At 45.3% G+C, this 15,704-nt stretch overlaps 1 protein-coding gene across 1 annotated transcript in view; it reads right to left on the bottom strand.

Annotated features, from left to right (window-relative positions):
- The window catches only part of CDK5RAP2 (CDK5 regulatory subunit associated protein 2), an 82,652-nt gene that overhangs the window by 49,670 nt on the left and 17,278 nt on the right, over window positions 1-15,704 (bottom strand). Inside the window, exons 6-12 of the mRNA XM_029283740.1 lie at window positions 14,118-14,256; window positions 13,394-13,447; window positions 12,786-12,905; window positions 12,357-12,449; window positions 11,011-11,229; window positions 2,574-2,744; window positions 3-176 (exon numbers count right to left, since the gene is read on the bottom strand). Coding sequence (XP_029139573.1) covers window positions 3-176; window positions 2,574-2,744; window positions 11,011-11,229; window positions 12,357-12,449; window positions 12,786-12,905; window positions 13,394-13,447; window positions 14,118-14,256 — 970 coding nt within the window. The remainder of the gene's footprint in view (window positions 1-2; window positions 177-2,573; window positions 2,745-11,010; window positions 11,230-12,356; window positions 12,450-12,785; window positions 12,906-13,393; window positions 13,448-14,117; window positions 14,257-15,704) is intronic.

Raw genomic sequence — 15,704 nt, 5'->3', positions numbered from 1 at the left:
ACCTCTAATTCGTGCATCATTTTGGTCACCAGCTGCTCGGATTGGGCTGCGCATTTTTCTTCAATCAAGACTTTGTTCTGTCTCTGAAGACTCCCTTTATCTCTCTCCAGGCTTTGAAGCTTAGTGGACCATTCCTGCAGCATCAAATCTTTTTCTTTAACGACCCCATCAAGAGTCTGTGCAGACAAAACAAAACAAACAATGCATTGCCTGTCCTTAGTGGGCAGATCTCTGAGAAGAAAGGCGTTTTCTCTGTCCCTCGGTTTTCAGAAGACCAAAATAATGGATGTCAACCTTGACGCACCACAGCCCTGCAATCTCTTTAAAAGCCTCGGGCCGTTCAAGAAAATCAGAAAGGCTGAGCTAACGAGGGAGGAAAATCAGAATAACAGAGTTGGAAGGGACCTTAGAGGTCTTCTAGTCCAACCTCCTTCTCAAGCAGGAGACTCTCTCCAATTGTGGACAAATAGCTGTACAATCTCTTCTTGAAAACCTCCAGTGATGGAGCACCCACAACTTCTGGAGGCAAGTCGTTCCACTTTTTGCTTCTTGTCCTGCCTTCAGGTGCTTTGGAGAATAGGTTGACCCCCCTCTTCTTTGTGGCAGCCCCTCAGATATTGGAAGACTGCTGTCATGTCACCCCTAGTCCTTCTCGTGATTCAGGATACTGCTTATAAGCACTTATATGTGCTTAGAGCTCAAAGCATTGTTAGAGACCCCACACACCCACTTCATTATCTGTTCCTGTTACTCCCCTCTGGGAGGAGGTGTCAAAGTAGGGGCGGTGGGGTAGCGGTCATTATAAGGGAGAACCTATGTCCGAGGGAGACCACTGTGCCTCAGATAGACGGTGGAGAGTCCCTCCTTGTGAAGTGGGGACAGGGGGTTCAAGTGGGCCTGTTGATTATATACCTGGCTCCCTGGTTCACCAGTTGCAGCCTTTTCTGGACCGGGATGCCTTGCGCACAGTTACCCATGCTCTTGTCACCTCCCGCCTGGACTACTGCAATGCTCTCTACATGGGGCTCCCCTTGAGGAGCACTCGGAGGCTCCAGTTAGTCCAGAATGCAGCCGCGCGGGCGGTGTTGGGAGTGACTCGTCGCTCCCATGTAACGCCGCTGCTGCGCGAGCTGCACTGGCTGCCTGTGGCCTTCCGGGTGCGCTTCAAGGTGTTGATCATCATCTTCAAAGCGCGCCATGGCATCGGACCTGGTTACCTCCGAGACCGCCTTCTGCCACAGATCACCTCTCACCGGACGATACGCTCCCACAGAGAGGGTCTCCTCAGAGTGCCGTCAACCAGACAGTGTCGGTTGGCGACCCCCAGGGGGAGAGCCTTCTCTGTTGGAGCCCCCACCCTCTGGAACGAACTACCCCCAGAGATCCGGGTGATTCCGGATCTCCCCTCCTTCCACCGTGCCCTCAAGACATGGCTATTTCAGCAGGCAGGACTGGCCTAAGGGGTATTTTAAATTTGATTTTTAAATAACTTTTAAAAAAGGAAGAAAAGGCCCATATTAATATTTCTTTTTAACTACATTTTAAATTTTGTATATTGTATTGATTGTTTTGTTTTAAACTGGCTGTAAGCCGCCCTGAGTCCACCAGGAGAAGGGCGGGGTATAAATGTAATAAATAAATAAATAAATAAATAAAGTATTTATAGCAGAACTACTACATTCTGGAATAGCTTTCTTCCTTATGCCATCCGTCTTGTAAATTTGCAGGGTTCTTTTTCCCCCCGCCATGTACATATATACATTCAAACTGGACTGTGATGTTTCTCTGTGTCATATATGTGTGTGTGTGGGGGGGTATATGCATAATAGTAGTTTTCTGAGAGCTGAATGCAATGAAATTTCATTTTTAATGTATGCTGATTAGTGTACATTTATTCTATTCTATTCTGTTCCTTATTCTATTCTATTCTACTCTATTCTATTTATTATTCTATTCTATTCTATTCTATTCTATTCTATTCTATTCTATTCCCTTCTATTCCATTCCATTCCATTCTATTAATATATATTCTATTCTATTCTAATTTCTATTCTATTCTATTAATATATATTCCATTCTATTCTAATTTCTATTCTATTCTATTCTATTCCATTCCATTCTATTAATATATATTCTATTCTATTCTAATTTCTATTCTATTCTATATTCTATTCTAGTCTATTCTACTCAATTACTATATATTCTATTGTATTCTAATTTCTATTCTAATTTCTATTCTATTCTATTCTATTAATATATATTCTATTCTAATTTCTATTCTATTCTATTCTATATTCTATTCTAGTCTATTAATATATATTCTATTCTATTCTATTCTAATTTCTATTCTATTCTATTCTATTCTACTTTATTAATATATATTCTATTCTATTCTAATTTCTATTCTTTTCTATTCTTTTCTATTCTTTTCTATTCTTTTCTATTCTATTCTATTCTATTCATTCTAATTCTATTCTATTCTATTCCTGCAACCGTTCTTCATGAATCATCAAATGATGACGCTGCCTCTTTAATGACATCAGGCCTTCCACGTCAACAGATGTTCTCCTTACCTGCAGAAGCTCGTCTTTCTGAGCAACGCTGTCCGTCAAGCGTGTGATGACCAGCTCCTGGTTCTGCAGCTTTTGATCCCCTTCGCTCAAGAGAATCTGGTAACGGAGCTCCATCCCTTTTTCTTTTTCCGCCAACTCATTCTGAATTTTTTCCAGCTGGTTTCGAAGGTCCTGGCCAGGGAAAAGATGACAAGAAACCCCCACAGGGATATTGGAAGAGGTCTTAGATACGTTGTAGGTAGTTCTCAGCTTATGACCTGCATTTCCATTACTAAGCGAGGCGGTTGCTAAGTCTGCCCAATTTTACAACCTGTTTTGCCAAAGGAGAATCGGAGATGGTCCCTTCCCTCTTTTACTCAAGAGTTGAATAATTAAAACCTAACACTCCCTTTCTTCTTAAACTTGAGAATGGGACAAATGTGGTCCAACAATTGCCCAGTGTATGCAATTGAAAAAAAAAAAAGCAGAGACATCACCCTGCCCACAAAAGTGCGTAGAATCAAGGCCATGGTTTTCCCAGTTGCAATGTATGGCTGTGAAAGTTGGACCATAAGAAAGGCTGAGCGACAAAGAATTGAGGCCTTTGAACTCTGGTGCTGGAGAAGACTCCCGCGAGTCCCCTGGAGTGCAAGGCGATCAAACCGGTCAGTCCTAGAGGAGATCAACCCCGACTGCTCTTTAGAAGGCCAGATCCTGAAGTTGAAACTCAAGGACTTTGGCCACCTAATGAGAAGGAAGGACTCACTGGAGAAGAACCTAATGCTGGGAAAGATGGAGGGCAATAGAAGAACGGGATGACAGAGAAGGAGGTGGCTGGATGGAGTCACTGAAGCAGTAGGCGTGAGCTTCAATGGACGCCAGAAGATGGTAGAGGACAGGAAGGCCTGGAGGAACGTTGTCCATGGGGTCATGATGGGTCAGACACGACTTCGTAACTAACAACAATGCAATTAAAAGATCTTTAGGTTTAAGGTGGAAACAGATCATAAAAGAATTATTATTTTGGTAGCCTGGGGAGAAGTCTTGAATTCTGGAAATCGACTGCAGCTGAATCTCTGTTCCGTACATGCTATACGTTCAAAACATCGTTTTTATTTCTCCGCTCGGTTGGTAAATATTCTGTCGAAGCAGCCTGATCCCATCTGGCAATCTGTACTGGCTCCTGGCTCTCTGCGGATTTCATTAATAGGTGTGAAATCTGGTAAAAGGCCTGAAATGTTACAAGCGCAGTCGGAAAAATAAAATAAAAAAAAAATAATAATAAATCTCCCATGTCTCGCTCAGATGTAGCCCTAGAGAATTGCAGTTCTGGGTCAAATCTGCAAAACGTCTCCCCAGACTGAAAACATTTTTGCACATTGAAACAGGCCAACAACAGGGTTTTTTTTTTTATAGAGAGAGATAAAACACCCAGCCAGATGCTCATGAATTATACCAGCTTTAAAAAAAACAAAACAAAAAAACCCCCACACATATGACTTTTAGCACCGGGCAAGAAGCAACGGATGGAAACTAACCAAGGAGAGAAGCAACCTAGAACTAAGGAGAAACTTCCTGACAGTTAGAACAATTAACCAGTGGAACAACCTGCCTCCAGAAGCGGTGAATGCTCCAACACTGGAAGTTTTTAAGAAGAGACTGGACAGCCATTTGTCTGAAATGGTGTAGGGTTTCCTGCCTGAGCAGGGGGTTGGACTCGATGACCTCCAAGGTCCCTTCCAACTTTATTATTATTAAAGGTGAAAAACGGTCATAAATCCGCTTTTTTCCAGTGCCGTTGTCATTTTGAATGTCACTAAACGAACTGTCGTAAGTCAAGGACTAGCTTTATTGGCACCCCAAATGTCAAAAGTCCCCTCTCTAATTCTTCCAACATGGTTTCCGTCATTGCAGCAAGTTAAATCTGCGCTTTCTGCTTTTTTTAAAAAAAAAACGTTATTACTCTTGCCGTATATTGGTTTTATTAAGATTTTCCCAGTTTGGCAGCAGGGACATTTAATGCCTTTTGACTACCGGCACATAAATCCCCGATTGGGTGACCTTTGCTGCCCGATTTTAAAGGGTGGATTTCAAATTCGCCCCGAAAACCGCAAGGACCATTCTCTACAAGTGTCAAGTCATCAGATCTGTAACCCATCAATGTCAGAAACTGCCAATAATTACGGGCTGATAAGCTTTAACATATGTGATGATCCAGCTGGAAAGATGTTCATGGATTTTTACAAATCCGAGCTAGAGTATCTTGCTTTTATCTTTCTCTAAAATTAATTAAGACGATTAAAGGCCTGCAGACTAAAACATACGAAGCACGGTTGCAGGATTTGAGAATGGCCAATCTAGAGAAAAAGAAGGACTAGGGGGGGGACATGATAGCAGGGTTCCAGTATTTGAGGGGCTGCCACAAAGAAGAGGGGATCAGCCCATTATCCAAAGCATCAGAAGGCAGGACAAGAAACAATGGATGGAAACTCATCAAGGAGAGAAGCAACCTGGAATTAAGGAGAAACTTCCTAACAGTGAAGACAATTAACCAGTGGAACTGCTTGCCTCCAGAAGTTGTGGGTGCTCCATCACTGGAGGTTTTTAAGAAGAGACTGGACAGCCATTTGTCTGGAATAGTGTAGGGTCTCCTGCCTGAGCAGGGGTTGGACTAGAAGACCTCCAAGGTCCCTTCCAACTCTGTTATTCTGTTATATTCTGCCCGCCACTCTGGGAGTAAAGATTTGATAGAAATCGTACATAAATCAAAACAATATCAAGCAGAACAAAACCCTCTCGTCCACCTGCTCAGGTGGGCAAAGATATTGGAGGAGAAAAAGCCACACGTGACTCGTGGAAGAGAATCTGCGCCCACTGCTACCCACAATTAAACCACAGGTGGACTTAACATCCTCGGAGCTCACCGGAGCCGCTTGCTGTATCTAACCAAGTATGGAATCGGCCATCCTTACCGTTATTCTATTTTAGAGATCATTTAATTTCCCAGCCTGTAACGTGGGGCTTAGACTCCCTTCCGTCTTCCGAATTAGATGTAAAGGAGCAAAAATTGGGTACGGTTCATTTTGTGAGTTTTATGGACTGGCGACCCAGCGGAGCAGCTGTGTCTCTCGCCTGCCGTTAATAGAACGGGAACGCGACGCGGCTCGCTCACAGGAGCTTCCCACCAAAGCAGCCCCCAAAAGAGATTGCCATGAAGAAAACACGGGGGGCGTGCTTTTAACTCCCACTTGCCTGCCGGATGAGCAGAGATTTCACACCCAGAGCTCTGGTGCAATGTATTTAACATCAGGAACTCTGTGTGTGTGTGCATTTTGCACACTTCGACAAATAAGTGGGGAGCTCGGTCCTCCACTTGCGACAACAATGGAGCCTAAATTTCCCGTTGCTAAATGAGAGGTTAGCTGAATTCCGCCCCATTTTACGACTTGTCACTGCAGTTGTTAAATTAGCAACAGGGTTGTTAAATGAGTCGGGGTTCTCCCCATTGACTTTTACTCGTCAGAAGGACACAAAAGGGGATCAGTGACCCCCCCGGGGACACTGCGACCGTCATAAATGTGAGTCAGTGGAAGAGCCTCTGAATTTTGATCACGTGACCCTGGGAAAGTGGCAACGGGGGTGTGAAAAACAGTCCCAAGTCCCTTTTTTTCAGTGCTGTTGTAACTTCAGTCCCTAAATGGACTGTTGTAAGTCAAGGATTACCCGTATGTATTTTCCAAAAAGGTGCACGAAACCCATGGAAACCGACCTAACAATATTGTTCAATTTTGCAGACAGAAAAATCTGAGAAGTGGGCGGGGGTCTCGTTAGCTTTTCAAAAGTTCTAACTTGCCCACTTGCTTTGATGAGGTCAAGATTCTGGTATCAAGCTAGTCCTTAGAAGACAAAGGCCATAAATAAGAATAGAATAGGAATAGGAATAGGAATAGAATAGAATAGAAAATAGGGAATAGAATAAGAATGGAATGGAATGGAATGGAATGGAATAGGGAATAGAATAGAATAGAATAGAATAGAATAGAATAGAATAGAATAGAATAGAATAGAATAGAATAGAGCAGAGCAGAGTAGAATAAGGAGTAGAATAAGGAGTAGAATAAGGAATAGAATAAGGAATAGAATAGAATAGAATAGAATAGGAAATAGGGAATAGGGAATGGAATAGAATAGAATGGAATAATAGAATAGAATAGAATAGAATAGAATAGAATAGAATAGAATAGAATAGAACAGGAAATAGAGAATAGGGAATAGGGAATGGAATAGAATAGAATAGAATGGAATAATAGAATAGAATAGAATAGAATAGAATAGAATAGAATAGAATAGAATAGAATAGAATCAAATATTGGATTTGGGTCTAGGATGACTCACTGCAGCCAACTCTCCGTGGGAGAATTCAACGCTGCATTAAATGTTTCTTTCAGTTACTTTTATTAGTGGTGACCGTGTTTTTTTTATCGAAATTATTGCAACTTTTATCATCCTGGATTCACTTTATTATTATTGGCCACGGTTCCCTCAAAAGTTAATTTCACTTCAAAACCCAAAGACCCAGCAACCCCTGGAAGAAAAAAAATAATAATAATTGGGAAGCTTCTATCCTTACTCGTATATCCTGGATGTAATTAGATTTCTGTACGCGCGCAAACACAGGTGCACCTGGCTGTAAAGCACGGCGCTCATCTGCCACTTGGTAGCTTTTCATCACCGCTGGGTGAATGACACAGCTGTCCTTTCCAGCCCCAAATCTCCTAAATATCAATATTAGAGAATTGATGGAGCTGAGAGTTGAGCCGCGGAGTCCTCGGTGCTCTCTGTTTGCTCAAGTTAAATCCAAAAAGCACTGGGGAATTCTTGGAAGCTGTGCACTCAGATGTCCTGGCTCCGACAGATTAAATTCTTCAAAGAACTTCAAGGCATTGTTTACCTTAAAGCAGACATGTCAAACACAAGGCCCGGGGGGGCTGGATGCGGCCCGAGAAGTGGTTTCATGTGGCCTGCGAAGCCATCCTGGAAACAGTGATGGAACGGCCTCCGCTGCCTTGGCCCTGGCCCTGGCCGGCCGGGAGCCAATGTACAATTTTGTGGTGGCCATCTATGCTGAAACGCATTCAGTCTTAGCTCCATAAGCCACCCCCCCCTGCATGGCCTGAGAAGAACAGTGAGGCTCCTCCAGTGGACCATGCCTTGGCGCTTGCCCTGGTCCCACCCCCTTCTGCCAGAGACCCTCAGATCTATCCCACTCCTGCCCAGCCCCGACAAGGACCCTTGACGCGAACAATGTAGAGCTGGCCATGCCCACCCAGTAGGTCACATCCACTCCGTCCACGCCCACCCAGTAGGTCGCACCCACCCGGCCCCATGAGGGCAACTGCAATGCTGATGTGGCCCTCAATGAAATTGAGTTTGACACCCCTGGACTAGAAAGAGTGCAGAGAAGAGCAACAAAGATGATTAGAGGACTGGAGGCTAAAACATGAGGAACGGCTGCTGGAATTGGGTATGTCTAGTTTAACAAAGAGAAGGACGAGGGGGGACATGATAGAAGTCTTCCAACATCTCAGGGGCTGCCCCAAAGAAGAGGGAGTCAAGCTATTCTCCAAAGCCCCAGAAGGCAAGACAAGAAGCAACGGATGGAAACTCATCAAGGAGAGAAGCAACCTAGAACTAAGGAGAAACTTCCTGACAGTTAGAACAGTTAACCAGTGGAACAACCTGCCTCCAGAAGCGGTGAATGCTCCAACACTGGAAGTTTTTAAGAAGAGACTGGACAGCCATTTGTCTGAAATGGTATAGGGTTTCCTGTCTGAGCAGAGGCTTGGACTAGATGGCCTCCAAGGTCCTTTCCAATTCTCCATTGCGGTCGTAAGGGGTAGGACCATGCCTTGGCACTTGCCCCGGTCCCACTCCCTTCTGCCAGAGACCCTCAGATCTGTCCCACTCCTTCCCAGGCCCCCACATGCCCCCTTGACGTGAACAATGTAGAGCTGTCCATGCCCACCCAGTAGGCCACACCCACTCTGTCCATGCCCCCAGTAGGCCACACCCACTCCATCCACGCCCACCCAGTAGGCCGCACCCACCCTGGCCACACACCCCTGCCCCCCCCCGAGGGCAACCACAATGCTAATGCAGCCCTCAATGAAATTGAGTTTGACACCACTGCCTTAAAGGATCTTTATTCGAGTAGCATAGCATCGGCACGTACACAGGCCAAGCCAAAATCTGAATTCCCCTCTCCTGAACACATAGTATCCAAGCACAATTCCCTCCTCTAATTAACCAAGAGGGATTTGCTGGAGACCGGAACGGCCTCTTCTCAGCCACACACCTTGTGCCAAGGAGACGAAGCGGTCCTACCCCTCCCTAGTTTTGCAATAGTGACACCACAAAAGCAGTCTTCACTTCAGCAGGCTGACTGCAGCAAATAGGGTCCCCGAGCTATTTTTAAACTTGAACTCGGGCCCGTCTTTGCTTTCCAGCTGCCACGAGAGAGACGGGGGGAAAAATCTATAAGACTGTGAATTAAGTCCTTTGAACGCCGCGGCACCATGGAACTCCCCCGTGGAAGTCATTTTTCGATGCCCTCCTGGCTTAGCTGCCCTCCACGCCCAAAACTTTTCATCCTCCGAGAATTCATAAAAAAGCCCAATGCGGAAAACCAAGGCTCAAAATAAATACATTGCAGCATTTCCCCATTATCAAAATCCGGATGTTTGCAACTGGCTCATATTTAATAATAATAATAATAACAACAACAACAACAACAATAAAGTTGGAAAGGACCTTGGAGGTCTTCTAGTCCAACCCCCTGCTCAGGCAGGAAACCCTGTACCATTTCAGACAAATGGCTGTCCAGTCTCTTCTTGAAAACTTCCAGTGTTGGAGCATTCACCGCTTCTGGAGGCAGGTTGTTCCACTGGTTAATTGTTCTCACAATTAAGGCAGAAGGCAGAAAAAGTTGGGGACCTCTGCAGTAGAGAACAACGCTGCGCCCGTACTTCAGTCATATGTAAGTAGATCACGCAAAAGAGGGTGAACGTGTGGTGGCCATTTGTGGAGAGAGACACCCCTCTGCTGGCTTGAAGTAGGATGACAGCCGCAGATCTACAAGATGGGACTTTGGGTTTTCCTAAATCGCACTCAACGTAGGAATAACTAATCCTGTAGGACAGGGGTCCCCAACCCCCGATCCGTGGACCGGTAGCAGGCCGCGGCATGCCAGCAACCAGTCCGCACAAATAAGCAAAGCCCCATCCGCAGGACGCAGCCAGCACACAAAACCACGCACGGAAAAACCTCTCTCCACGTAACTGGTCCCTGGTGCCCAAAAGGTTGGCGACCTCTGCTGTAGAAGATGAGCAGGCTGAGCAGGAAGGCGGAGTCAAACGTGTCATCGGTTTGGAATCATTGCGTAGCCATAAGAGACTCGGGTTCCAGCTCCCCGGCCCATTTTTGCCTTTTGTGTTTTAGACCCACCTGAATCTCTTGAATTAGCTCAATCTAAGTCCTTTAATGAAGCCAAGAAATTAAAAGACGCTTGCTCCTGGGGAGGAAAGCTATGGCAAATCTACACAGCATAGTAAAAAGCAGAGAGAGCACCCTGCCAACAAAAGTGCGTATAGTCAAGGCCATGGTTTTCCCAGTTGCCATCTATGGCTGTGAAAGTTGGACCATAAGCAAGGCTGAGCGCCAAAGAATGGAGGCCTTTGAACTCTGGTGCTGGAGAAGACTCCTGCGAGTCCCCTGGACTGCAAGGCGATCAAACCGGTCAGTCCTAGAGGAGATCAACCCCGACTGCTCTTGAGAAGGCCAGATCCTGAAGTTGAAACTCAAGTACTTTGGCCACCTAAGGAGAAGGAAGGACTCACTGGAGAAGGGCCTAATGCTGGGAAAGATGGAGGGCAAGAGAAGAAGGGGACAATGACAGAGAATGAGGTGGCTGGACGGAGTCACTGAAGCAGTAGGCGTGAGCTTCAATGGACTCCAGAAGATGGTAGAGGACAGGAAGGCCTGGAGGAACGTTGTCCATGGGGCACGACTTCACAACTAACAACAACAAAGTCCTTTAAGGCAGGGGGTCACATGGGGACACCGCAAATGGTCGTATTTTCAGGGCTGCTGAAACTTGGTCACTAAACGAACTGTTGTAATTCGAGGACTGTTTTGGAAGTGTTTTATTTTATTTAACATCACCACCACCGTCCCTCAAGTTCCAGGAACGTGTTAAGATGTTCTGATGGGACAAAGGCCTGTTTGATGCTTCAGAGGACACGAGAGAACATTCCGATATCCAAAATATTTCTTACTGTCCGCTTTCGACCCGGAAGCTTTGGGACTTCTCTCCGGCCCTTGGGCATCCACCTAGCAATCCTATTTATTCCAAAGTGCAAAAGAAAGAGAGAGAGAGAAAAAAAGTGGCCCACACACTCACGTGGATGGTTTTGTCGCTCTGGTTCTTCTGCAGCTGAGCTTCTTCTAATTCTCTGCCCAGCTTCTCCTTCTCGACAAGCAGCTCGCTCAGCTCCTGCTCGGTCCTCTTCAGCTTCCGTTGCAGCTTCCGGTTCTCGGTGTCCTTGGTCAGGTTCTGCGAGCGCAGGTCCGCCAGCAGACTCTCCTTCTCCATCAGCACTTCCCGTGACTCTTCGGCACCCTGGGAGAAAATAAAATAAGATAAAATAGAAAGGTTACGACAGCCTTTTCCCGTAGATAGACTTGGTTTTAAGGCTGGTGGTTGGTGGTGGTAGTGTTGTTTTAATAGATGCATGACTAAACGTTGTGCCTTGGGATGACACTCTTCCCTTACATCGGAAGAGCTATAGGCCTCTCGTAAGGTGGGCCAACTCCATGAAGTTCTTGGTGGTCTCTGAGCTGGGTGGTCTCTGAGCTGAGCTTTCTTGCAGATGTTTCATGACCCAACTAGGTAATATCATCAGTGCTGGAAGGGAGTGGGGATTGCAGGGAGGAAGAGGAGGAGGAGGAGGAGAATTGTAGGCTCTTTGGTGCTCTCTGAGCTTGCTTGTTTTCTTGCAGACATTTCATGACCCAACTAGGTAATATCATCAGTGCTAGAAGGGAGGGGGGTTTGTTTATATACAGTTCCTTCTAGAACAGATTGTGTTACCTAGCTGGGTCATGGCATGTCTGCTAAAAAACAAATAAACTCACCAAGGTCGTTGTCCTCCTCCTCCTCCTTCTCCTCCTCCTCCTCCACTCCACAAACCACATTCCCTTCTAAAACACCGATGATGTTACCTGTTTGGGTCATGAAAAGTCTGCAAGAAAAAAAAACTAAGCTAAGAGACCACCAAGGACCTCACAGTTCTCGTTCTCCTCGTCCTCTCCACAAACCACACTCCCTTCGAACACTGATGATGTTACCTAGTTGGGTGATGAAATGTCTGCAAGAAAAGAACAAAGCTCAGAGAGCACCAAAGACTCCACAGTTCTCCTCCTCCCCCTCCTCCTCCTCCTCCTCTCCACAAACCGCACTCCCTTCTAACACTGAAGATGTTACCTAGTTGGGTCCTGAAAAGTCTGCAAGAAAACAGCCAAGCTCAGACAACACCAAGGGCCCCACAATGCCCCTCTTCTTCCTCCTCCCCATCCCACTCTTCCCTTTCACTCCACAAACTCGACTCCCTTCTAACACTGATGTTGTTACTTAATTGGGTCTTGAGACGTCCGCAAGAGAACCACCCAGCTCAGAGAGCACCAAGGGCCCCACAATTCCACCCTGAGCTACAGATACGACTATCTACTCTGTCTCCTTTGCCCAACCTTGAATTTCTGCATCTGATCTTGGGGACTGGACTCTCCAGGCTTGACCCACAACGCTTTCAGGCCTTCTATTTCAGAAGCGAGTTCTCCATTCTAAAACAAGATGAAAGAACAATTTATATATACACACACACACACACATACACTAAGTGTTTTTCTTAGGGTATGACTAGCTGATGAGAGCTAAACAGCTCGAAATAGCTATACTAGTCTCCCTTTAACTCTTGGCAATCCAAATTTAACATATATATATGTTATGTACCCAAGAGTCAAGTTTTTACTTTAATTACTAGTGATATATATATTTATGTGTGTGCATAGATGGAAACCAGCAGTGATCACAAATGGGAGAATGGAACTTTCAGTCTAATGCAGCCAAATATACTTCTATATTTTGATATATTCTTCAACCTCCAAGACCACACCTACCTCCTTTTCTTTGGTTTTTAAAACAAGGGTGAGTCCCTGGATGGTCTTGTCTCGTTTCAGCGCGTTTCTCTTTTCGGCAGAAAGCTCCGTTTCCCGTTCGCGAAGGTCGTTCTGGAGATGCTGGAAGTTTTTTGGGGGGAAAATGTGAAGGCAAAGGGCAACTCGATGTTAAACATGCACACGTGGTATGGCAGCGCGTTGTTGCTGAGCCAGAATGGCGCAGCGGTTAGAATGTAGCATTGCAGGCTAAACTCTGCTCGCTGCCAGGAGTTCGATCTTGACCGGCTCAAGGTTGACTCAGCCTTCCATCCTTCTGAGGTGGGTAAAATGAGGACCCAGGTTGTTGGGGGGCAACAGGCTGACTCTGTAAACCGGTTAGAGAGGGCTGTAAAGCCCTGTGAAGCGGTATATAAGTCTAAGGGCTATTGCTATCGTTGCTCTAGAATAGACAAGAGGAAAATGTTGGGGCTGCAAAAGAATGAATCACAGCTAAATGCTTCAGGAAAAATATTTTCCTTGCTTTTAGAAATTTGAATTATAAGAGAAAAAGCTATCTAAAATACCCCTCCGGACACGTCAGGGTTCTGAGTGCAGAGCGAGTGCCATACCTCAATCCTTTTTTCAAGGTCTTTTTTTTCACTGCTGAATTCGGTCCCGGGAACCTACAAGAATAAAGACATTTTTAACTTCAACAAAATAACAACAACAAAAAAAAACCCTCTGAGATGGCTGTTTGCTATTGCCACTTATCAGCACGGAAAAAAATCGAGGAATGGGAACAGAGGAGGAGAATCGTATTGTGAATTCATGAGGACTAGAATCCTGTAATCCCAGCATGGATGGATGGATGGATGGATGGATGGATGAATGGGATGGATAGGAAGAATGGATGGATGGATGGATAGGAAGGATGGATGGATGGATAGGAAAGATGGATGGATGGATGGATGAATGAATGGGATGGATAGGAAGAATGGATGGATGGATAGGAAGTATGGATGGATGGATAGATGGATGGATGGGATGGATCAATGGGATGGATGGAAGTATGGATGGATGGGATGGATAGATGCATGGTATGGGATGGATGGGATGGATGGGATTGACAGATGGATGGAGGGATAGATGGATGGATAGATGCATGGTATGATATGGATGGGATGGATAGGATGGATGGATGGATCAATGGGATGGATGGATGGATGGGATGGATGGATGGATAGACGCATGGTATGATATGGATGGGATGGGATGGATGGATGGGATGGATGGACATCCAGCTTACTGACCAATTTACAGACCCTCCTTCGCAATCTCCCATGTTTCCCTCACCTCCAAGACCATCTCTTCTTCCTCATTCAATGCATCACTAGGATCTGGGCTTTCTCCTGACGGTCTTCTCTGTCCTTCCTCCAAGAGCTGGACCGCAGCATTTTTCCTTTCCAGAGAGAGCCTCAGTTGCTCTACGTACCTACAAGCATAACACCAGCCTCTTACACCACGGGCAGGGAGAAAGCGAGCAGACCCCAAAGGTTGACTCACTCACAGGATAAGAGTCTCTCCTGCTAGGCCCTCCCCACCTACTCTTGGGTGGATGGCCCAAGCTGACTTCATGAGGGTCCAACCAATAAACCCACCTGGCTAAAAGACAGCAAACCTTTGGGGTAAACAAGTAGCAGCCCAACCTGTCCTTTTGTCCCAAAGGTGCTTTTTTCCAAAAAAGCAATTAGGACTTTCTTGGTTCTTTTCCTTAAAAATGATTCTCTTCCCATCCAAGTCCCAAAGATGCTTTTTTTCAAGAGGCAACTGGACTTTCTGGTTTTTTCTCTGAAGATGTTTCGCTTCTCATCCAAGAAGCTTCTTTAGCTCTGACTGGATTGGTGGGAAAATGGAAGGATTTATACTCCTTGCAGACCGCTGGTCATTTGCAGTCTTGGAGGCCACTTGGAGGTTTACCTGTGTCCTCAGGATCACCTGAGCGGTGCAAATGGGTGTGGAGCCTTCTTGGAACTGCTGAATATAAATCTTTCCCTTCTCCACCCTCCAGTCAGAGCTGAAGAAGCTTCTTGGATGAGAAGCGAAATGTCTTCCAAGAAAAACAAGAAAGTCCAGTGGCCCCTTGAAAAAAGCACCTTTGGGACCACCAGGATCTGAAGGGCTGAGAATCTCCATAGACTTCTCATCCAAGAAGCTTCTTCAGTTCAAGACAGTTCTTCATCCAGGAACCGAAGAAGCTTCTGGGGTGAGAAGCGAAATATTTCCAAGCGAATTAAAAAAAAAAAGAAAAAGAAACCCAACGAAGTCCAGTTGCCTTTTGGAAAAGCACCTTAGGGACAACGGCGACTTGGGTGATCCAGAAGCTCCAGAGGCCTTCAACCTGTCTTTTTCTTCCAGCATTGCTGTGACATCCATATCTTTGGCCTGCGCCGTGAGGATCAAGGAGAGCTGCTCTTCCGCAGCCAGGCGCTGAACTCTTTCGCACTCCGTCAAACCAAACGCCTTCTCTACTTCTTCACGGGCCGTTCGAAGATCCTGCGCTCGGAAAGCAAAAAAAAAAAAAAGGGGGGGGGATATGGAAACCAAGGGACCTTTATTTATTTATTTATTTATTTAATTTTTATTTTTCCTTTTTCACTTTACAAAAAAACAAAACGCAAAATATATTTTTTTTCCTTAACAGTACTGTGTCCTATACTGTATCTCTTCCATATGTTTACAGTTAATAATAATAATAATAATAATAATAATAATAATAATAATAATAATAATAATAATAATAATAATAATAATAATAGTAAAGTTGGAAGGGACCTTGAAGGTCATCTAGTCCAACCCCCTGCTCAGGCAGGAAACCCTACACCATTTCGGACAAATGGCTGTCCAGTCTCTTCTTAAAAACTTCCAGTGTTGGAGCATTCA

The sequence above is a fragment of the Protobothrops mucrosquamatus genome, unplaced genomic scaffold (genome assembly GCF_001527695.2).
Source record: "Protobothrops mucrosquamatus isolate PMUCROS unplaced genomic scaffold, P.Mucros_1.0 scaffold210, whole genome shotgun sequence".
Taxonomy (NCBI): Eukaryota; Metazoa; Chordata; class Lepidosauria; order Squamata; family Viperidae; genus Protobothrops; species Protobothrops mucrosquamatus.
Note: the sequence above shows the minus strand (reverse complement) of the source record. Positions and strands in the feature narration are given on the sequence as shown.